At 42.4% G+C, this 24,728-nt stretch overlaps 1 protein-coding gene across 2 annotated transcripts in view; it reads left to right on the top strand.

Annotated features, from left to right (window-relative positions):
- htr2cl1 (5-hydroxytryptamine (serotonin) receptor 2C, G protein-coupled-like 1) overlaps window positions 1-24,728 on the top strand; it is a 118,577-nt gene that overhangs the window by 82,637 nt on the left and 11,212 nt on the right. The window contains exons 2-4 of one of the 2 annotated variants that reach the window (XM_088348515.1): window positions 1,575-1,662; window positions 15,827-16,470; window positions 23,680-23,880. In XM_088348515.1, the coding sequence (XP_088204641.1) occupies window positions 16,065-16,470; window positions 23,680-23,880 (607 nt within the window). In that variant the 5' untranslated portion in view covers window positions 1,575-1,662; window positions 15,827-16,064. Of the gene's footprint in view, window positions 1-1,570; window positions 1,663-15,826; window positions 16,471-23,679; window positions 23,881-24,728 lie in introns of both variants that reach the window. The other variant, XM_088348514.1, reaches the window with a different exon arrangement.

The raw sequence follows: 24,728 nt of genomic DNA, 5'->3' as shown, positions 1-24,728 counted from the left end.
TTTGTAAGGGAAAATACGACAGTTTGTAAAGGCATGGAGCCCTGGAGCGCGACAGGTATGACAGTACTTGTTGTTTGGATGCAGCGTGTACTATTTCAGTTATTTGGTTGAACCAAGCAGATGTTGAAAGGTGGTCTCTGCAACTTTAAATATTGTTACTCTCTGCCGCCATCTCCTAACCTAAAGTCATGATCACAGCCTCAGTCAGGTCATTCCTCAAGTACTAATAAACGTTTATCTCAATTTGTCATGATTACTGATGCGAGGCTCCCTCTCACTATTTAAACCCACTCCCTTCCGTCGACGAACCTCAGATTTACGCTAGGCAAGCTTTTCGACCCTGACTCACTCCTGTTTTGGCTCCCGTCTGTTTCCCGGCTTCGACCCATTTTCTGATCTTGACCACGTTTTTGCTCTCCTGTCCCGGCTACTGACCTGTCTTTTTCCGCTCCCGACACCGCCATCGCTCGCCACGGAAGTACCACTTCCGCGTTCAGAGGGACCTGCTCCCCGCAACCAGCGATCACCGGATCGTGTGTGCAATCCTTTCCCTTCTTCCCAATAAAACTCTGTTCTGGTCCTGACACCATTGAGGTTTGGGTTGGTGTTTGGACTGTGTTCAAAACAGGCGTGTTCTTTCTTTGACCATTTTCAGGCTACACTAACAAAAAACCCGAGAACAAGCTCAATAGTTAATTTGGTAGTGGAATACCCCGGCATAATTTTAAGCCAATACTCCCTTACACTCCCCTGCCTGTCAATGCTGAGGTCTGGCTCATCTATTAGATCCTGAGGCTTCTCACGGTACTGGTAAACACAGAAACCAGTGCCTGTCTGTCTCATGTGGGAGAGCAAACCCCTAACCAAAAGACAGAGTTGGAGAGGACTGGACACTCCCAGGCTGTACTTGCCCAGGACATACCACTGAAAAGCGGTTAAGGGATCTGTGATACATGGACTCTTGCTATATACTGCTTGCCTTCGAAAGGAGAGACTGTCAGGCCATAGGGTTGGGAACAGACATTTGCTCTTAGGGTCCTGCTGAAGTATAGGTGAAGTCAAGCTTTTCTCGTGTTTACAGGCACAGGGATTCAGGTCCATTCATTCAAGTTTCTGGGTACTTACTTGTCAGCTGACCTCACATGGACTGTCAATGCTAATGATATTGTAAAGTCAGCCAGACAAAGGCTCTACTTCTTTCGTCAACTCAAATCATTCGGAGTCCGTCAATCTATTCTAGTCAATTTTTATCGTGCTATCTTTGAATCCGTTTTAGCTAGGTCAATCACAGTTTGGTTTGGTCAATCAGAAAGAATTGTCAAAGTTAGTAGTCTTGTTATTTACATATTCTTTCTTTCTAAACTATTCTATATAATGACCTTGTATTATACACTACACTATATTTTTTACTCTATTCTTTTTATTCTTTTAAATCTATTATTTTATCATTATTGAGTGTTCGCGTGTCAAATGATTTCTTGTACATATCGTGTTTATGGTTTATACTGGCTGAGTAAATAAATACAATACAAAAAATACAACTCCTGATCCCGACTCTCCTTTCATACAGACAGACGATGAAAGCAGTGACCAACCAGGAGCGTGACAGGAAATGTTGGACGACAATGGAAAGGCTCACGAATAGTCACCGTCCCATCCGAGGTAGGAAGCCTATCTACTCACCCTGTGAGGGTGCCATCACACTCTTTCGCTGGAAAAAGGAAGCAACACTAGAAAGCGGGGGCTCCTGAAATCGTTCCCAGAGGCTTGATACCTACTAATGAGCAGCTTTATAATTTTTTTTAAAAATTGTTAATTTTTGGCACTTAGGGACTATGCTTCTGAAAACCATGGCCAGTCGATGACGATGGGACTTTGTTTTTGTTTTTTTTAAGTTATAAGCTCTGTTCTCTCACCACACTGCTTCATTCCTCACGCTGTAGGGCTGCCCTCACACTCTTTCGCTGGAAAAAGGAAGCAACACTAGAAAGTGGGGGCTCCTGAAATCATTCCCAGAGGCTTGATACATACTAATGAGCAGCTTTATAATTGTTAAAAAAATAGTTAATTTTTGGTACTTAGGGACTATGCGTTTGAAAACCCTGGCCAGTCGATGACGATGGGACTTTGTTTTTGTTTTTTTGTTTTTTAAGTTATAAGCTCTGTTCTCTCACTACACTGCTTCAGTACGCCTGCTCATCCTGTGGGGCTGCCAACACACTCTTTCACTGGAAAAGGGAAGCAACACTAGAAAGTGGGGGCTCCTGAAATCATTCCCAGAGGCTTGATACCTACTAATGAGCAGCTTTTTAATTGTTAAAATTGTTTTAATTTTTCGCACTTAGGAACTATGCTTCTAAAAACACAGTATACGTTATGACACTGAATGAAATAAAGACCATTGACGATTATACTCGCCAAAATCAATTCCAACCGTGGAGGAATTAGAAAATGGGCTTTGATTCATTTCCTTCATTATTGCTATTGTGTACGTGCACCCCGTACTACTAATGTGAGCGTTTCGGTCGTGTCGCAAGTTTCTCATTACGACATTTAAAAAAAATAAGCCCGTCTCCACCATTTTTATGTGCTCACTTAAATTTTTGATGGCAGCTTGAGAGAGAAAAGTGCAAGGTGCGTCCATGCAACTCTCAGTCTTCAGGTTAGTAAGCTGAGGCATTCGTTTCCTCTTTTATTTCAAGGCCGGTTTTATACACTCGGACTCGCAGGCACACACTGTAAGCCGAAACCCATTTAACCTCTCGCCGTGTGTGCAAACACAAGCTTAATAATCCACCGCTCGGCTTCTGAATCAGCGACTCGGCGCACCAGGTAGTATAGTTGCCGGCTGTATGCCAAACGGCATTCTGGGATCTTTGCAATTCTGTCACCAAGTTAGTAGAAGACGCTCTTCAACTCGTTAAGTGTCACTGCACTCTGGAAATCCTTACTATAAGTTTCGGACTACGAGCCACGCCTTTGATCAGGAACTTTCGACCCTGCTGCTTATGCAACGATGCGGCTAATTTATGCATTTTTATCTAACGGCCACCAGGGGCGCCGAGCAGTAAAGGTAAGAGTGAGACAGGTGGAATATATGTGTTGAGGAAGACGCAAGTTTAATGTAACTTTGAGTTTAGTGCAAGAATAAAACTAGCATGAAAAGACCCTCGTCATGTCATTCGAAAGGCGAGCGCTATACCGTATTGGGAAAAAAATTCACGAGTCTGTTAATTTGTAAATGAAAACAATGTTTCGAAATGAATAAATTAAAGGAAGTAACGTCCAACGAAGCAGACATTTTTTAGGTGGATTTTTATTTTCTGTCGGAATTTTCGTGTTTTGCAGTCAATTTTTGACATGGTTGGATTCTATTGATTGTTTTTGATGAAGGAAGCCATTTTTGCGTATCATGAACCATAACAGGAGGAGGACCCAGATGCGTAACGTTTCTCACACAATCTTTATTTTACGTGAATGGGGCAGTCATACACGTTAACACAAACGCCAGTGATTGACGATCGCTGTGCGGAAGAACCGAAAGCCAGAGACCAACGAGATCGATACCAGTTACACGAGCCAATACCGGAGTGATGGTGTCGATACCGGACAGAACGGGACTGACAGGATTGATAACAGATTTAGGAGACTGGAGACAGACATCGGACAGATTGAGATAGACGGGAACAATACCAGACACTGGAGACCGGAGACCGATATCAAAACAGGACCGGAATAGACGGGATCGCTACTGGACAGGATGCACAAACAGGATACCAGACAGAGTCAACACACACGTCTTGCGGGTGCAGAGGTTCATTGACGGACTGACAAAGGGTGCCGTTTGGTGCCAGCTGCAGCTCGTTGACTGATTGGCTTCCCTCCTGTACAACGGAGTGAGGCTCTCATTCACTCCTTGTCAGTCCGTCAACGAACCTCTGCACTTGCAAGACTTGTAATTTGACTCTGTCTGGTATCCTGCTCGTGTATCCAGTATCCGGTATCGATCCCGCCTGTCTCGTTCTGTCCAGTATCTTGCTCCAGTCTCCATTATCCGATATCGACCCCGTTTGTCTCGTCCTGTCTGGTGTCTTGCTCCAGTCTCCAGTATCCGGTATCGACCCCGTTTGTCTCGTCCTGTCTGGTGTCTTGCTCCAGTCTCCAGTATCCGGTATCGACCCCGTTTGTCTCGTCCTGTCTGGTGTCTTGCTCCAGTATCCGGTATTGACCCCGTTTGTCTCGTCCTTTCTGGTGTCTTGCTCCAGTCTCCAGTATCTGGTATCGATCTCGTCTGTCTCATCCTGTCCTGTATCTTGCTCCAGTCTCCAGTATCCGTTATCGATTTAGTCTGTCTTGCCTTGTCCGCTATCTTGCCCCAGTCTTCAGTATCTGGTATTGATACCGTCTGTCCTGTCCGGTATCTTGCTCGTGTATCCAGTGTCCGGTATCGATTCCGTCTGTCCTGCCCTGTCTGGTATCTTGCTCCTGTATCCAGTATCTGGTATCGATCCCGTCTGTTCCTGCCCTGTCCGGTATCTTGCTCCAGTATCCAGTATCCGGTATCGATCCCGTCTGTTCCTGCCCTGTCCGGTATCTTGCTCGTGTTTACAGTATCCGTTATCGATTTTGTCTGTCCTGCCCTGTCCAGTATCTTGCTCCAGTATCGAGTATCCGGTATCGATCCCGTCTGTCCCGTCCTGTCCCGTATCTTACTGTTGTATCCAGTATCGATCCCATCCTATCCGGTATCGATCACATCTGTTCCGTCCTGTCCGGTATCTGCTCGTGTATCCTGTATCTGGCATCGATCCCGTCTGTCCGGTCCGGTTTCGATCTCCTCTGCCTGACTTCTCTGTCTCACTTCTTTCGGCCAGGGATCGCCAAAACACTGGCGTTTGTGTTCATGCGTGTGACTGCCCCTTTCCTGTAAAATAAAGCTTGTTTGAAATCGTTACGCATCTGGGTCCTACGTCTGTTCGGTTTCTGACGCGGGGAGAACATGCAAACTCCACACGGAGAGGCTGCGGTAGCTGGACTCGAACCCTGAACCTCTGCACTCCGCGCTCACCACCCATCCGCCGTGTCGCCTATAATGGGAACCTTTAATCGTCAATTAAAAAAAAATGAAAGCTTATACTGCTTCACTTGCCCTCCTGCCCTTTTTAAATGTACTTAGTTTTTATTTCATATTTATATATTGTAATGTAACATTCTGTCTACAGCGACCTTGGTATTCTGAAAGATGCTTTAAAGAAAAATGTATTATGCTTCCCAGATTGAGTTAAAGTTCATTTAAAAAAAGACATATTTTTAAAAGAAATATGGCTTTACATTTTTCTACACTTTAAGAAATCTACCACAGGGTAATAGTGTTTTTTAAACTATTAGTTCTAACCATAACTGATTTCTATCTATTTCAATGGCCCTGACATGATCAAATGTAATATTTCCTTACAAAAGTTTGTTTTCCCCCTGGAGAGTCAGGCAACTTCCTACTCCAAGGTAAAAAGTGGCCAAAAATAAGTGATCCAACCATTTTCTCCACCGCATCAAGCTTTCTTATTTCACTTTCATTTTAAAGGAAACCGCTCGCCTCTTCTTTGCACTTTACACCAACCATATTGAATGGATGCACGAGATATGAAACATGTCAAGAACAAGAACAGGATTAGGACCCAATCGCGTGACGTTCTCACACAAGCCTTTTATTTTACGGGAAATGGGGAGTCATGCACGTTAGGCAGCAGTCTAGCGTGGAATGATAGGGAGCCAGAGATCGGCGAGATTGATACCGATTGCACGAGTTGATATCGGACGGATGGGGTCGATAAAGGACAGGACAGGACAGACGGGATAGATAATGAAACAGGATATCGAAAATAAACAGGAGAAACTAGACGGGAACGAAAACAGGAGAAAATAATAAACAGGAAACCGAAATTAAACAGGACAAACTAAACGGGAACAGGAAATACCAACAGGAAACCAGGACCGAGTCAGAACCCACATCTTGCAGCGCAGAGGTTCGTTGACAGACTGACAGAGGAAAAACGATAGCACTGACCTTAAAAAGACAAAAAGCCAATCTGTCAATGAGCCGCAGCTGGCGCCACACGGGCAGGGCCAATTGGCAACCATGACTAATGTCAGGGGACCGGACCAGAACAGAGGCAGGAGGCAGGAAGGATGAACTCATTCGCGTTAACGATCCGTACTTTTATTTAGCAAAATAAAAGTCGTCCAACGCTCAGGGACAAAACAAACGAAAACAGGCTTTACAGGCAAACAGGAACTCGGACTAAAAATACTCACAAAACAGGTTTTACTCAAAACGTGCAAACAGGTTTCCTCCAGACAGACAGAACAGAATAATGCAGAACAGAACCCTTAAGTAGCACACACGCAAATTAGCTGATCTACTACAGCCGGTGCCCAGGGGGCGGGGCCAGCCGGTCGCCACGGCGACCATGCTGGACACGACAACTAAACAATAAAAATGTCAAATTTCTTAGCGCGCTGGAGATACAGTGTGGAATGTTTACACACGAACTAGAAAGAGGAAGCGGATTTCTTCTTCGGGGTGGATGCTGGGTGAGCTCTCACAGCGCCACAATACGGTAGTGGCGGGAAGAAGCACTACAGCTGCACACAATACAAAATCTAACTAACAGCAATGTCTGGATATTTCTCGACATTCCAATTTTTTTTTCATCGTATTTTGAATATATCTTAGGATAAATTACTCTCTATATTTCACGGATTAGCTCGAAAAACTGCTATCATTTTTGGAGCTGAAATATAATTTGAAAATTTGCGCCGTACTCCTTGCATAGTTCGCTCTCCACTCATCAAAAAAACACTTTCACTTAACGCTCCCCCTTCTTACCGTCAAGCTTGCTAGCTTGTTCCTGAATTTTCATTAATCTCGTCTTTCCCGAGCTACCAACCACCAAGCGTGGATTTTCTTTTCAATTTCCTCCCCTTGAACACGAAAAAACCCCGAAGCAACACCAGCTCATTCCTCCCGCCGTTATTGAATTAAGAGTTAATGAATGAAACTGTGCACCACACCGGTTTCGAGTTTTCTTTTTTTGCGTGGTTAGCACGTGGACACTGCAATTTCATGTCCTTAAATGGGAAGAAGAAGGGTGAAATATCTCACTAGCAACTTGATCTGCTTAACCTTACCGATCTGTCCAGTATTTGGAATGTCACCCATGATTTTTACACCCAACCATTTTGCAGTATACTGAATACTGAAAATGGTCAAAATATAATGACTATATATATCTCATCTCATTAGCCGTACCCCTTATCCTCATTAGGGTTGCGGGGGGGCTGGAGCCCATCCCAGCCATCTCCCGGCAGCGGGCAGGGGACACCCTGAACTGGTTGCCAGCCAATCGCAGGGCACACAGGGACAGACAACTCATTCGCTCATTCACACCTAGGGACAATTTGGACCGGCCAATTCACCTGAAATGCATGTTTTTGGAACGTGGGAGGAAACCGGAGTGCCCGGAGGAAACCCACGCAAGCACAGGGAGAACATACAAACTCCGCACAGGAAGTCTGGAGCTGGATTTGAACGACTATATATATATATACTGTAAATATATGTATAATTAAAATTCTTAGAATGTCCCTGCACTCGAGAAATCTTTGTACTTTGATATATATTTTGACCATTTCCTCATTGTCCCTTTGTGTGTCTACAATGGAAATACTACTACAAAATACTACAAAACAACATTACTACTACAGAAATATATCAGCAATGCTCCAAAAATGCAACTTTAATAGGATTACAAAAATACTGAAGAAATACTACGAAATGCTACCATGGAAATACTCCAGAGATGCTATGAAAATACTACTATGGAAATACTTCAAACATACTACTGAAATACTACAAAAACTCTCTAATTTTTTTCAGAAAACTTCAACATAAATACTACAAAATACCACTATGATAAAACTATAATAGAAAAATACTACTAGAGATATTTTACACCAGAAAAACTACAAAAATACTACTACAATAATACTACAAAAGTAAATCCCTCCTATGGAAATGCTAAAAAAATATGACAGAAATCCTAAAAATACTACAATAGAAATACTACAAAAATCTCCCTGCAGTAATACTGTAATACAAATATGTTACCACATAAATAGTATGAAAGAAATACAACATAAATACCACGACAGCAATATGACAAAACCATTACAGCTGTACTACAAAATCCTACTAAAGAAATACTACAAAGATACTACAACAAAAATATTGGGAAAATGCTACCAAAAAATACTGCAAAAATAGTACTGCAGAACATTTACAATAAAATACTACAACAGAGCTACTATATATTTATATAAACAGTAAACATTTTATATAGAAATAATAAATAAATACTACAAAAATACCACAAAATGATAATATGAAAGTACTACAAAAATACAACAGAAATACTAAAACTACTACAGTGGAAATAGGGAAATAATACAAAATATTACTGGAGAAATACTACAAAAATACCACTACTGTATCATTATATTACAAACATACTACTACATAAATATAACATAAATATCACAAATCTATGACAGTAATGCATCAGAAATACTACAAATAAACAACAGTATTACAACAAGAATACTACAGTTGTACTTCAAAATTCCACAATGGAAATACTATAGCAATACAGTACAAGAAAAACACAAGAAAAATACCCAAAAAGTACAACTACAGTAATACTAAAAAACTCTATATGAACTCTCCGCAGCCCGGTTTTGTATAAAAACTGTATAAATCCCGAAACCATCTGCAGGGACAGAGGGAGGATGCAAACATAAGATCTCCCGTTGGGTTTTAAGTTTCAGGACAAGTCATGAGCTCACTTTCAGGAATAAAAGCAAAGAAAACATAAATCTCCATGCACACATAGCACCACCGGATGCAACAGCACTGCCCGTTTATGGAGGAAACAGCACGGCACCAAGGAAACATGATTGATCATTTTGGCGCCTGCTCGAATTCATGATAATATAAGTGGTTGCACCACCTTTCCGTCACGTTTGTCTGTAAAAAATCTACTTCATAGCATTATTTTTACAAGATCTTCAGACTATACCCTCTATTCCAGGGGTCTCCAACGTGGTGCCCGTGGGAACCAGGGTTCCCTCTGAGGACAGCTTAGGAGCCCACAAAACGCATGACGTTCTCACACAGGCAACGGTCTGGCGTGGAAAGACAGGAAGCCAGAGATCGATTCAAATTGCCCGAGTTGATATCGGACAGATAGGGTTGATACCGGACAGGACGGGACAGACAGGATTGATAATGAAACAGGATCTTGAAATAAACAGAACAAACTAGATGGGAACAAAAACTGGAGAGAATAATAAAGAGGACAAAAATAGACAGGAACGAAACTGGAAACCGATATTTAACAGGACAAAATAAACGGGAACAATACCGGACAGGAAAAACCAACAGGAAAACAGGACTGAGTCAGAACCCACGTCCTGCGGGGCAGAGGTTCTTGATGAAACAGGATCTTGAAATAAACAGAACAAACTAGATGGGAACAAAAACTGGAGAGAATAATAAACAGGACAAAAATAGACAGAAACAAAACTGGAAAACGAAATTAAACAGGACAAAATAAACGGGAACAGGAAATACCAACAGGAAAACAGGACCGAGTCAGAACCCACGTCTTGCGTGGCAGAGGTTCTTTGACGGACTGACAAAGGAAAAACGAGAGCTCAAAAAGACGGAAAGCCAACCTGTCAATGAGCCGCAGCTGGCGCCGCATGCGCGGAGCCAATTGGGCGCCATGGCAACCGTGACAATAAGTGCGTTTATAACAACTAAATGAGTAATATTATTATTAAAATAATGCCGTGATGATTAAATAATAAACTTAATACTGCTGGAAAACTCAAGTTATGGCGAAAAACATACTCAGTGGCCCATTTTGATGAACACCTTCAAAATATTGTCGTGTCCAGCATGGTCGCCGTGGCGACCGGCTGGCCCCGCCCCCTGGGCACGGCTGCAGTAGATCAGCTAATTTGCGTGTGTGCTACTTAAGGGTGGGTTGTGGGTATTGCGGGTGTTGGTCCATTTACATTTTCTGTTCTGTTTTGCTCTGTCCTGTTTTGTTTGAGTCGGAAGAAACCTGTGTTTGCACGTTTTGAGTTAAAACTTGTTTTGTGAGTATTCCCTGGTCTTAGTTCCTGTTTGCCTGTAAGCCTGTTTTTGTTTTGTTTGTCCCTGAGAGTTGGACGTCTTTTATTTTGCTAAATAAAAGTACTAATTGTTAACGCAAATGAGTTCTCCCTTCCTGCCTCCTGCCTCCGTTCTGATTTGTGACAAATATATATATTTTTTTTATAAATGATCAAGTTTTTTTCTGTTGCATTCGGCTCTACTAAGCCTAGGATTCCTAATGCTGAAGTTTCGATTTTGTTTTAAAGAGCGAGAAAGCTTCACTCTATAATTACCTTGGCTCCAGTTACCTGCCGCTTGTTTTTTTAAAACCATGACACCATAGAAGCCCAAGTTACTTCGCTGGAATCCACTTGATTAAATCAGCCAGGCTAAAAACCTAATGGACACCATTTTATGTCGTTATCCGGTTTCCTGGCTCTCCCGATGTCTTCTCCCAATTAAGGGTTTCTACTCCGGCAGCAGTCTCAGAATTTCTGAGTTATTGGTGCTCGACGTTATCAGACAGTAATGTTCCCTGTAATTTTCCTTACAGGTCTGAGCGTTCACACAAAGTCGGTGAGCAACGCTTGAAACAACAGCTAGCAACAGCAATCCCCAGTGTGGCAACTAATCCATTATCAAACATGTCCAAAACTTTACATCACGTTACATTTTGCTGAGTTTCCGGCAGTGCAAAATGATTTTTCTCTTTTGAATGAATTGACTCATGTACTATTGCAAAGGTTGTACGGCCTACAAATGTCATTTTTTTTACAAGTCTTTCACAAGATTTCCATTTTTTTTCCTGGTATCTTTTGTCGCATAATACTAACATTTTTGGGGGTTTATTTAGTCGGTTGCACGGTACACAACTGTATTTAATCGCATTTTTTTAGTGGAAGCACTATGTTGGCAACAAGATTGACTTGATATCATTGGAAATTATTTGACTGCAACACAAACTTTTTCTTCTTTTTCCGTGTTTTTTTCTATTTTTTTTTATTCCTTTAAAAAAATCTCATTGTGTTTATTTTTTCCGGGCTGTTACTTTTTTCTTTTAGTTCTCTATTTACTTTTTTTTCCTTTGTTTCTTACTTTCCTTTTTTTCTGGCTTTTCCTGAATGTTTCCTTCTTTTTTCTCTTCCTTTTCTTTTTTTCCTCAGCTTTTCACTACTTTTTCATGTTGGTATTTTTTTCTTTTTTGTTCTATTTCCTCCCCTTCCTTTAAGTCATTTTGTGCACAATTTTACATAATATTTGGTCGTGTAGGGATTAAAGAAGCAAAAACAACCTGAAGAGCCGTTTGGGACCCGAAAGAGCCGGTTCTTTTTAGTGAGCCGAGCCAAAGAAGCCGGTTCTCGAAAAACTCTACTGACTTGACTCAACTTCGTTCTACTTCGACCTCGACTTCCAAATACGGCATTTAGAACACAGCGTCATGGGAACCCGTGTATTTTGACCTTCATGCACTGTAACTTTGACTTAATCGGCTTCTTAATGAGCAATTTCGAGCCCTGATTTTTGTGAGCTGGCTAGATTTTCTTGTGCGCGGAAAAGCTCTGGGTAGTGCGCAATTGCGCACACACGCAGCTTAGAGGGAAGATTACCTGACAGTGACTGGAGTTACTTCCTGTTGATTTATTCTACTTAGTCTCTTAAACGGCGATTACAAAAGATATACGAGCCCCAAGGGACAACAACGATTCAGCTTCCGCATAGCGCAGCTTAGGAGTCAAAACTTTTTCCCTTTCCGGGTCAGATATGTAGCAATTCGAGAGGTATGGAAGAGTCTTGATTGAGAGAGTGAGAGAAAGAACAAAAAGGGTGGTGATGGAGGAGCAGAGTGGTTTCAGGAAAGGAAGAGGATATGTGGATCAGGTGTTTGCAGTACGATATTTTGCAAAAGTTAAGGATGTTTATTTGGATTTCATGGACCTGGAACAGGCGTATGACAGAGTTGATAGAGAGACGTTGTGGCAAGTGATGGTAATGTATGGAGTGGGAGGAAAGTTGTTGGTAGCATTGAAGAGTTTTTATATGAACAGCATGAGTAAGCGTAGGGAGTGAGACAAGTGAGTGGTTCCCTGTGTTGACCGGTGTGAGACAGGGGTGTGTGATGTCACCATGGCTGTTTAATGGATGGCCTGGTGAGAGAGGTGAATGCAAGAGTATTTGGCAGAGGTGTAGAGATGATGCTTAAAAGTGGAACGGTGTGGCAGGTAAGTCAGTTGTTTGCAGATGACGCAGCGCTTGTGGCTGATTCTGAGGAAACATTGAGAAGGTCGGTAACGGAGTTTGGAAGAGTATGTGATAGGCGTCAGTTATGTGTAGATGTTGGGAAGAGTAAGGTGATGAAGTGTTCACGCGATGGAGTGGGCATGGCGTTAGAAATAAGGTTGCATGGACAAGTACTGGAAGAAGTCGGAAGCTTTAGGTACTTGGGTTGTGATGTGGCTGCAGTTGGTGGAATGGAGTGCGAGGTATTGCACGGAGTCAATCAAGGAAGCAAGGTTTTGGGTGCTCTGAGGAGAGTGATGAGCAACAAGAGTATGAGTATGGATGTGAAGAAGGGACTGTATGAGAGTGTGATTGTGCAGACTGTGTTGTATGGTGCAGAGACTTGGCGGCCCGCAGATTTAAGAAGGAAATGGAATGTTTTTGAGATGAAGTGTTTGAGGAGTATGTTAGGAGTGACAAGATTGGATAGATTGAAGAATGAAATTGTGGGAGACAGAACTGGAGTAGTAGTGGAACTGAGCAAGCGTGTGGATAAGAGAGTACTCGGTTGGTTTGGACACATGGAGAGGATGGATGAGGAGCCAATGTTGAAGAGGATCTACAGAGCAGAAGTCAATGGAAGGAGACCAAGAGGAAGGCCGCCATTGACGTGGATGGATGGTGTTATGAGTGATCTGCAGGAAAGAGGTCTAAATCTAGTGGAAGGTAGTGCTTTTGCTGGTGATAGGAATGAGTGGAGAGGTGTCGTAAAAGGATAGTGGGATGTTTGGGCGTGTTCTAAGGGATGGGCAGGGCACCTGTATGATGTGGCAGGGGTAAACCAGCGAAAGCTGTCGGGCCCTGCCATTGAACAAAAGAGTGTGTTGTGTCACCCTGACCCGAGTGACACGGCCGCTTTCTGGTGTCCCGTTTCATCTGGAGGGACGAAAGCATGACCAACTAAAGGTGCCCAGGTGCCTAACTTGTTTGGTTGTTTGGGCATTTGGATTGGCCATGGTCCCAAACATTTTGTGTGTTTTTTTGCTATTTATTTTTCCCTTTTATTTTCTTTGTTATTGTATGTGTTTGTCTTGCTGTCGGTCACCCCTCTTGAGGGATATCACCAAGGGAGGAAGGAAGGAAGGAAGGGAGGAAGGGAGGAAGGGAGGAAGGGAGGAAGGGAGGAAGGGAGGAAGGGAGGAAGGGAGGAAGGGAGGAAGGGAGGAAGGGAGGAAGGGAGGAAGGGAGGAAGGAAGGAAGGAAGGTGTCAGGGCGGACCAGAACAGAGCAGGAGACTCAGAGCGTTCGTTACAAGTCTTTTATTTGGGGAAGCGTACAGGGTTAGCGGGAGACGCGATGACCGTCGAACGTCAGCAGCAACGCCGTGAAGACAACTTCGGGACACGTAGCCAATCGTAGCGTGGGACGGAAGCAGGTCGAGTTTACCGGGACTGAAGAGAAGATCGTAGCGTGGGACGGAAGCAGGTCGGATCGGAGGCAGGCAGGCAGAATCAGGTAAACAAGAAGGCACAGGTAATCGGGAGAGTCTTACGGGGTACAGAAGTAATCCTCAGACCAAGAGTTCTCCGCGTAACGCGTTTAAAAAGGGAGCATTAACCAATCAGGAAGCACATTCCAGCGCGCCACATGATTACCCCAGGTGGCTCCACTTGGGTAATCATGGAAGGAAGGAATGTAGGTAGGTAGGTAGGTAGGTGGATGGATGTCTAGATAGATGGATAGATAGATCTGTGGTTTTCCTTTCTCTCATATAAGTTTTAGGGTATGGTATATTGGTACTCTGTAGTCTGTCCAGCCCTTGGAGACGTCCTGTGATTAAGGGCATCACAAATAAACTCGACTTTATACACCACCAAATTAATGTGCACCACCCCATGGACAAATCAAGAATAACAGTCAATGGCATACATGCATTTTGGCTCCTCTATACCAGCACTCACATGAATTCATGTTTTTCTCTCACATTAAGCTAAGTCCTTGGCATTGTCCAGTCACTGGAGTTACCTTTAATCCTCAAGGAACAATGACAAGCAAATGGAATTTGGTCCAGTATGGTTCATTGTGGGTTCTTGGAAAGTTTCCTGACGTCGACATCTAGAAATATAGAACTTGGACCGTATACTATGCGACACAGCCCTCTTTTGTCTTATCCTTAGGGACAGTAGTAAAAGGGATAACTATACTGGTTAATTTTTGGAGGTGCTATGTGGCTTTGTGGTAGTTTCCATCTTGAATGGTCACATGATGCAAAAAAAATGTGAAGGGCTGAAAACTGCTCGCCTGAATACAGTGCCTGGTGTAGACAATGCCAGAGGCTTTATGCCAGGGGTGTCAAACTCATTTTCTGTTTGGGTGCCGGACTAGTAGAATAAAGAGAAAGAAAAAGAGAGATAACGAAATAAGAGAAAGAGGGAGGGAAAAGGAGAGAGAGCGGGACAAAGAAAAAGAGAGAGGCAGAGAGCGTGAGAAACAAGAGATAAAAAGAGAAGTTGTAAGAGAGGGGGAAAAAAAGGGAGCGGAAGAAAGAAATCCAAAGAGAAATAGAAAGACAGAAAAGAGAAAGAAAGCTCAAAGGGTAGGAAGAGAAAAAGAGAAAAGAGAAAAGGGAAAAAGGAAGTTAGGGCTAAAGAGGTTAAAGGACACAGAGAGAGAAAGAGACAAAGACAGAGAGTGGGAGAAAAGTGGTGAAAAAGAGGGGGAGAGAGAGAGAGAGAGAGAGAAAGAAAGAGAGAGAGAGAGACAAAAAGTAACAAAGGAAGAGAAAAAGAGAGACACAGAGAGTGAACAAGACAGAGACAGAGAGTGGGAGAAAAGGGGTGGAAAAGAAGGAGGGAGAGAGAGAGAGAGAGAGAGAGAGAGAGAAAGGGACAAAGAGTAACAAAGGAAGTGAAAAAGAGAGACACAGAGAGTGAAAGAGACAGAGACAGAGAGTGGGAGAAAAGGGGTGGAAAAGAGGGGGGGTTAGGGAGAGAGAGAGAGAGAGAGAGAGAGAGAGAGAGAGAGAAAGGGACAAAGAGTAACAAAGGAAGAGAAAAAGAGAGACACAGAGAGTGAAAGAGACAGAGACAGAGAGTGGGAGAAAAGGGGTGGAAAAGAGGGGGGGGGTTAGAGAGAGAGAGAGAGAGAGAGAGAGAGAGACAGAGAGAGAGAGCGAGACAGAGAGAAAAAAATACAAGTACAGTGTTTTTGTTCGAGGCACCTTTTTTTGGCAACATCAATTTGACCTATTTCAACCTGCAGTTTGTTTTTCTCTTGCGCTTCTTTGAGTGTTGTCTCGCGGGCCGGATTCAATCCCTTAGCGGGCCTGATCTGCCCCGCGGGCCGCCTGTTTCACACCTGTGCTTTATGGTCTTTTATGTATTGTTTCAGATCCACCCCAGCTTGAAAACCACCTTCCAAGCATGGAAACCTAGCACCATGAAGACCGAAGGACAGTACTGGAGCTGTGGTTTTCTCGTTGAGACCTCCTGAAATGGAAGTTGGACCTACACCAAAAATGATTAGTTCCCCGCTCCTCTTGATCTCCAGAGTTCTCTCCAAACTGGTCAAGTAAGTCTCCTTTGATGCCTCTCCGACCTCGGACGGGTTAAGGCTCTCCTCCTCGGGGATGGGCGGCCTGGCGACAGCCCCCCTGGGCAGTTTCGGGACCGCAACCGCCTCCCCGGCGGTCACGGGATGGATTATCTGGCTGAGGAACATCTCCCTGGAGCTCAACCAGAGCCTGGCGGAGGCCGGTGTCTCCAACGGCAACGCGGCAGCCATGAGCTTCGGTGTGGACAACCTGACTCGGGAAGGGGTGACCGGCTCGGCCGTTAATGAGAAGAACTGGCCGGCGCTTCTCATCCTGGTCATCATCGCTCTGACGGTGGGAGGGAATATCCTGGTCATCCTCGCCGTTTCTCTGGAGAAGAAACTTCAGAACGCTACCAATTTCTTCCTGAGGTCTTTGGCGGTGGCGGACATGTTGGTGGGCATCTTGGTCATGCCCATATCTCTCATCAACATCCTTTATGGTGAGTCTGCTGTAGCATTACCCCGATTTCTAATCCAATCAGATTAGACCTTAAATCCTAATCCCGATCCAGACCCGACTAGAATTTTAGCCTGGTGTTAGGAATTTTATATTAAAAATTTACCGAATTGTTCGAATTAGTTATTTCTTAAACAATTTAACTAAGTGGGCAGCACGGCGGCTTGTGCGGCACAGTTCATGTCATGGGAACCTGTCGTGGGTTCAAATCCAGCTCCAGACTTCCTGTGCGGAGTTTGTATGTTCTCCCCGTGCTTGCGTGGGTTTCCTCCGGGCACTCCGGTTTCCTCCCACATTCCAAAGAAATGCATTTCAGGTGAATTGGCCGGTCCAAATTGTCCCTAGGTGTGACTGAGCGAGTGAGTTGTCTGTCCCCGTGTGCCCTGCGATTGGCCGGAAACCAGTCCAGGGTGTCCCCTGCCCACTGCCCGATGATTGCTGGGATGGGCTGATGAGATGAGATGGGAATTTAACTAAGTGAACTCCATCGAATTAGCCGAATTAGTGTCGCTTGAGTCTCCGTCAAGCCTCCTCTCTCGATTCTCCCTCTCGATCTTCTCCCGACCCACGTTTCTTCGCCAGCTGGTGTGCCGGCTCCTCCCGTGGGCGTGCCGGGAAAGCCCCCTCGCCTCGATGTCTGGACCCCGAGCGTCTCTGCGTCACCAGGGCCCCTCTTGCCTCGGGAAGTGCTGATTATCATATCAGCCCTTGTCCCAGTTCCCATCATCCTTCACAAGGTTGCATTGACTTCGCCCCACAGCTCAGCCAGTGAATATCTTTTGCATTTAAATGTCATTTGTATTTGATCGTACAAAATGCTTTATAGTCAAATGTATAAAATCCTTCACGGGTTAGGTCTTAAAATGTCAGAAGGATACATATATGTTTATAAAAATACTAAAATAATAGAAGTCGCCTCATCAAAACACGTACTGTACTGAACTCTCGCAATTTCAATTCAAAAAACTCCTGTCTCCAGGGTTCGTATGGGTGCTTGAAATCCTTGAAAATGCTTGAATTTCAATGTTGTGTTTTCAAGGTCAGAAAAATGCTTGAATTTGGGTGAAGTGCTTGAAAATTTTGAAATTGTTACCATTGCCATGTTTCTTGGCAGTCTGACTCTATAGACGGTGTCTGAAATAACATCTTTTACGTCGGGTGTACAACTTATAAAAATTCTCCGCCCGGGTGGCCAACAACTTTAAAAAAAAATATATATATATTTTTATTTACAAATCAAACGTTTTCTTTATTCCGATTTTGAAATCATCGTTCGGTTCGAAAACTTCGGAATTTCGGTTCGTTTGGCAATTTGCATACTCGGCAGCCAATCAGAAGCCTGCATCAAATTACTTCGTGCTTCCGGACTTTCCCGAGCCTTATAAGGTCGTGAATTTGCATATCATTTTCCAAAGTAGACGCACAGAGAACACAAAAAAATGGAGAAGTGGTGAGGAATTAAGCCAATACCCCAGCCCCAGACAAAAGATTCAAAAGAAGCAAACAAAATTGATGACGCTACAAAAGGTAAAGGTACCGTATTTTCCGCACTATAAGGCGCACCTAAAAGCCTTTATTTTTTTCAAAAGCTGACCATGCACCTTATAGTATAGTGCGCCTTATTTATGGATCATTATTAAGTCGAAAAGTCTTGCAACTAACTTGCAGCCGCCGACTAGATTTTCCCCCGAACGCCAAGTAGTCCGCGGTGTATGCTGGGATTTATTTACCGGCGTTTCATTGGCTAACCAATCTGTCAATCATCATTTGAATGGATCACTATTGGCTAAAGTTATTCGGAGGTCAAGGGACGGATCCTTTTTATCATTTACAGGCTGGCATTGGCTGAAGCGGCAAAACAAAGCCTGCAATTGGCCGAAAAAGATGAATGCGTATAGCACGGGGTTTGATGGCATACAGAAAGCATTTTTTTACTATTTTGTATTTGTAAATATTTTATTCTCCTGGATTTACTACCCTCACGGATATAAGAGGACATTGGCTGCACATTATTATTGAACACAACGACTTCGGTGAGCTACTCCGGCTATATATTATCCCTGTATCTTGTTTTAGAATGAACTCGATGTTTCTGTGATAAGCGGTGCAGATAATGGATGGAATGGAGTGTCTATTTTTGAATTAAACTCAATTCCAAGTGTTTATTGTCATATGCAAAGTAAACTTGCGAGTGAAAATAGAAACTAAGGAATAGTTGGCATTTCTTGAATTCCAAGACTTTAACCTTCCGAATGATGGAACGATGCATTTGAGTGACATCGTACGGACACCACATCCGCACGTGTTCTCGACACGTATTTGCTTCTTTGCAAGCTTTGGGAATGTTAAGGGGGTAATAAGTTGGACTGAATCATCCGACTGTTTTGTCGACGTTCCCATTGTAGCGCCTTATAATCCGGTGCGCCTTATGTATGGAAGATATAGGACCAAAAACTATTTTTGGGGGGTGCGCCCTATAACCCCATGCGCCCTATAGTGCGGAAAATACGGTACATGCAATGAATGTTAGAAGTAGATTTATAGTCAACTTAATTTTTAAAGTGTTGCAGTCAACTTTATGGCCGGGCAGGCAACTTTTCAGAGTTGTCTGCCCCCTAGTGTCCGCTAACTTTTTCTCATGAGTTTCAGACACTGCTATAGACCACCCAATAAATATATATATTTTTTTTAAAAAGGTTGTAAAAATGACGCCTTCTCTTACTCATTATGTGAAGCGTCACCGCGCCCTACTCTTCGCATCCAAGTGGACAGCTCTATTTAGGAAACCGGCTCTGTTGGCTCGGCTCACTGAGAAGAGACGTTTTTTTTTTTTTTTTTTAAAGGTATATTAGCAATAATATTAAAGTTTTTATGCACCAAATTATTTAGTAATTAGTATTTTTTGCAGGCGATCCCTGAAAAACAATATAAATTAAAATATTCACAATAAAAATGGTAAAATACAAAACTATTTTAGCTATTTAGACACAAAACAGGTTTATAGTCGAACAACAAACAAAATACCTTAAAATATAAAACAATAAAATAAAAAAATGAAAATATTAAATCGAGTGCTATAAATACATACTAAGATGCAAAAACTATTCTATTTCTATTTCTATTTCTATTCTATACAATTCTATTTTAACCAATTTAGATACGGATTCTCTGAAAATCACTCATAGAAATTCAAATAAGTCGACAAAAAAGCAAATGATCAGAGTCTTTTTCTGTCTTTCTCTCTCTCTGTCTTTTTCTTTCTCTCTGTTTTCCTTTCATCCTCCTCCTTTATGTCCTCTCTATTTCCTCTATTTCTTTCTTTCATTCTTTTTCTCTTTTTCTTTCGTTCTCTCTTTCTTTCCATCTTTCTTTCTTTCTTTCTTTCTTCATCTTTCTCTTTGTTTCTTTTTGCCCTCTTTCTCTCTTTCTCTCTCTCTATCTTTCTCTCTCTCTCTATTTATTTCCCTCTCTCTGTCATTTATTTTTGTTCTTTCTTTCGTCTGTCTGTCTGCCTGTCTCTCTCTTGTTTCTTTCTTACTCTTTCTCTTTCTTACGCTTCCTCTATCTCTTTCTTTCTCTCTGTCCTTCTCTCTCTCTGTCTCTTTGTTTCTCTCTTTTTCCCTTTCTTTCTCCCCTTTGTGTTCCTTCTATTTCTTTCTCTTTCTTTTTTCCATTTTTTACTATATCTCCTTCTTTCTTTATCTTTGTTTTCCTGATTTTTCTTTTTCTGTCTTTTTCTGTCTTTCTCTCTCTCTGTCTTTTTCTTTCTCTCTGTTTTCCTTTCATCCTCCCCCTTTTTGTCCTCTCTATTTCCTCTATTTTTTTCTTTCTTACATTCTTTTTCTCTTTTTCTTTCGTTCTCTCTTTCGTTCCATCTTTCTTTCTTTCTTTCTTTCTTCATCTTTCTCTTTCTTTCTTTTCACCCTCTTTCTCTCTCTCTTTCTCTCTCTCTATCTTTCTCTCTCTCTCTATTTATTTCCCTCTCTCTGTCATTTATTTTTGTTCTTTCTTTCGTCTGTCTGTCTGCCTGTCTCTCTCTTGTTTCTTTCTTACTCTTTCTCTTTCTTACGCTTCCTCAATCTCTTTCTTTCTCTCTGTCCTTCTCTCTCTCTGTCTCTTTGTTTCTCTCTTTTTCCCTTTCTTTCTCCCCTTTGTGTTCCTTCTATTTCTTTCTCTTTCTTTTTTCCATTTTTTACTATATCTCTTTCTTTCTTTATCTTTGTTTTCCTGATTTTCGGCTTAGCTTCGGTCCCTCACATTTAGTTAATTTTTCTTTTTCTGTCTTTCTCTGTCTTTCTCTCTCTCTGTCTTTTTCTTTCTCTCTGTTTTCCTTTCATCCTCCCCCTTTTTGTCCTCTCTATTTCCTCTCTTTCTTTCTTTCTTTCATTCTTTTTCTCTTTTTCTTTCGTTCTCTCTTTCTTTCCATCTTTCTTTCTTTCTTCATCTTTCTCTTTGTTTCTTTTCACCCTCTTTCTCTCTTTCTCTCTCTCTTTCTAAGATTAGAAAAATGCAAGGCACTCAGCTTCAGAGCGATCAATATCATCAATTTTTTTTATAAAAAACAGTACTTCCTTGATTTGTCTTCCCTGTTGTACTCAATTACTACCCAATACTTTCCCATTATGTCTTAGTAAACAAGTGTGATGTAGCAGAGCTGCTAGGGGCGGCAGTAGCTCAGGAGGTAGAGCGATCGTTTTAGGATTAAGGGATCCCAGTTCGAATCCCGGCTTGTCCGTGTTACATGTCGAAGTGTCCTTGGGTAAGACACTGAACCCCCAATACCCCCAATAAGCAGGTTAGCGCCTTATATGGCTGCAAGGCCGCTATTGGGAAATGTGAAGCACACTGTAAAGCGCTTTGCGAAGTCATTGACTTGAAAAGCGCTCTATAAATGCAGATCATTTCATCATTGAAGCAGAATGGCAGAAATCATGTCAATTTACAGCAGCCTGTTAATTGTAGATCATTGATAGCAACAGCTTAAAACAGCACAAGGTATGTGCCAGCAGCAAGATAGCAATTTATTTTAGTCATCCAAGTCAACAACAAAAATGGTTGCACTGGATTTCTACTTTTAAAAATGACCTTGAAAGTGCTTGAAAAGTCCTTGAATTTGGCTATATCAAAAGTGTACGACCCCTTGTGATTCATTGTAATTCTCTCTGCTGCTCTTTCCCTTAAAATGCTTCGTTAGAGTCTCAAGGACACACCGCTGTTGTGGTTCACGGCCAAATTCTGAACCCGAAAAAAGACGGGCACCCTTAAAATGTTCCCGTCCGTCACAATCCAGAAACGGAGACAGGACCCAATAGCGTTCGTCAATTTTATTGAAATAGAGAGCAGTGCTTGCTTCCACGATCCGATGATTGTCGGACACGGGTAGCTGATGGCAGGTAAGCTGGTCGGTAGCCGGTACAGGGGAGCAAGGGCGGTAATCGAGTCCAGAAAAAGGTCGGCAACAAGTATCAGGCAGGAAACAGGGAAAAACAGATCGATGGCCAGGTCGGAAGAGCAGGGCAGAAACAGGTCCAGAAACAGGTCGGCAACAGATAATCAGGCGGGAGAAAACAAAGCAGGAGATTGTCGTAGGGTACGGAGCTTGCCTAGCAAAAGCGTAGGTTTGAGGACGGTCTGACAGCTGCCTCTTGGAAGCCGCTGGTTTAAAAAGAGTCAGGGAACCAATCAGCGACCAGGGCTGTTCGTGCCCCGAATCACCAATCACGACCTGTCAACTCTTAAAAAAAACGTGTCAATGATGTAAATTGTCAGGTCATGTAACTTGTGCAGACATCGATATATAAGCTTAGATTTTGTCACAAAAGACAGGCTTTAATTTGTTCTCATAAATCACCTCTCCTCCCGAGTCTTCACAGCTAAAAATATGAAGTTTCGGGTTAGCTCCGGTCCCTCACATTTAGGTAATTTTTCTTTTTCTGTCTTTCTCTCGGCCTTTCTCTCTCTCTGTCCTTTTCTTTTCTCTGTTTTCCTTTCATTCTCCCCCTTTTTGTCCTCTCTATTTCCTCTATTTCTTTCTTTCTTTCCTTCTTTTATTCTTTTTCTTTTTATTTCGTTCTCTCTTTCTTTCCATCTTTCTTTCTTTCTTCATCTTTCTCTTTGTTTCTTTTCACCTTCTCTCTCTCTCTCTCTCTCTCTCTCTCTCTCTATTTATTTATTTCCCTCTCTCTGTCATTTATTTTTGTTCTTTCTTTCGTCTGTCTGTCTGCCTGTCTCTCTCTTGTTTCTTTCTTACTCTTTCTCTTTCTTACGCTTCCTCTATCTCTTTCTTTCTCCCTGTCCTTCTCTCTCTCTGTCTCTTTGTTTCTTTCTTTTTCCCTTTCTTTCTCCCGTTTGTGTTCCTTCTATTTCTTTCTCTTTCTTTTTTCCATTTTTTACTATATCTCTTTCTTTCTTTATCTTTGTTTTCCTGATTTTCGGCTTAGCTTCGGTCCCTCACATTTAGTTAATTTTTCTTTTTCTGTCTTTCTCTGTCTTTCTCTCTCTGTGTCTTTTTCTTTCTCTCTGTTTTCCTTTCATCCTCCCCTTTTTGTCCTCTCTATTTCCTCTCTTTCTTTCTTTCTTTCATTCTTTTTCTCTTTTTCTTTCGTTCTCTCTTTCTTTCCATCTTTCTTTATTTCTTTCTTCATCTTTCTCTTTGTTTCTTTTCACCCTCTTTCTTTCTCTCTTTCTCTCTCTCTCTCTCTCTCTCTCTCTCTCTCTCTCTCTCTCTCTCCCTCTCTCTCTCTCTCTCTCTCTATTTATTTATTTCCCTCTCTGTGTCATTTATTTTTGTTCTTTATTTCGTCTGTCTGTCTGCCTGTCCCTCTCTTGTTTCTTTCTTACTCTTTCTCTTTCTTACTCTTTATCTACCTCTTTCTTTTTCTTTATTTCTCTCTGTCCTTCTCTCTCGTTTTCCCTTTCTTTCTCCTCTTTGTGTTCCTTCTCTTTCTTTCTATTTCTTTTGTTCTCTTTTTTTACCATCTCTCTTTCTTTCTTTATCTTTCTTTCTCCTGATTTTCGGGTTAGCTTCGGTCCCTCACATTTAGTTAATTGTTCGGGCTCGGGTTGGGATGCCCGCGGGCCTGGGTCGGGTCGGGCTGGATCTCTCAGACGCGATTTTGTCTCTTAAGAAATGTTGTCTCTTACGATCCGGGCCTGTTTTTTTTTTGGGACGTGTTGCGTGTTGCGGAAGCAGACTACGCCTGGCCCCTACCCAGCGCACTGTGTCCCATCTGGATCTACCTGGACGTGCTGTTCTCCACCGCCTCCATCATGCACCTGTGCGCCATCTCCCTGGACCGCTACGTGGCCATCAGGAACCCCATCGAGCACAGTCGCTTCAACTCCAGGACCAAAGCCATGATGAAGATCGCCGCCGTCTGGACCATATCTATAGGTAGTTTCCTTTCTAGGTGGTCTTTCTCCAAAAGCAGTGAGTTATTGTCATTGATATCAACGTTGTGAAAGATCGGATGCGGCCAGATTAGACACTCCGGGGTAAACGTGGAATAAAGACTTGAAAGAGAAGAAAATATGTCAGAGGTAAAAGGCAGAAAAATATTTACAACGTAGGCCTTTCCTTCTTTTTCTGTCTCTTTTGAGTTCTTTCTTTTTCTCTCCTTCTCTCTGCTTTCTTTCTCTGTCTTTTTCTTTCTCTTTTTATCTTTCTTTCTCTCTCTCTTCTTCTTTTGTTCTCTTTATTTCCCTCCATTTCTTTCTTTTCTCTTTATTTCTCTTTTTCTTTCACTTGTCACCCTCTTTTCTCTCTTTCTTTCTCATGTCACCCTCTTTTCTCTCTTTCTTTCTCTCACTTTATTTCTTTCTTTCTCCCTATCTGTCATCTTTTTCTTTCTGTCTGTCTGTATTTCTCCCTCTCTCTCTCTTCTTTCTTTCTTTCTAACTCTTTCTCTTTCATACTCTTTCTTTCCCTCTCTCTTTTTCTTTCTTTCTTTCTTTCTTTCTTTCTCTCTCTCTCTCTCTCTCTCTCTCTCTCTCTCTCTCTCTCTTCTCTCTGTTTTCACCCCTTTTCTCTCTTACTTTCGTTTTCACCTTAGCTATTTCTTCCCCACTCTCTGTCATTTGTTTTTGTTCCCTCTTTCTTTCTGTCTGTCTGTTTGTCTGTTTCTCTTTTTCTCTACATCTGTCTTTTTTTCCTTTTCTCTTTTTTATTGTTTCTCTTTCTTACTCTTTCTCTCCTTCAGTCTTTCTCCCCTGTCTCTCCTGTCTCTGTTGAGCTTTTTTTTC

This window comes from Urocampus carinirostris, chromosome 11 (assembly GCF_059441175.1).
Source record: "Urocampus carinirostris isolate Australia breed hairy pipefish chromosome 11, RoL_Ucar_1.0, whole genome shotgun sequence".
Taxonomy (NCBI): Eukaryota; Metazoa; Chordata; class Actinopteri; order Syngnathiformes; family Syngnathidae; genus Urocampus; species Urocampus carinirostris.
This window is presented reverse-complemented; position numbering and strand designations above follow the sequence as displayed.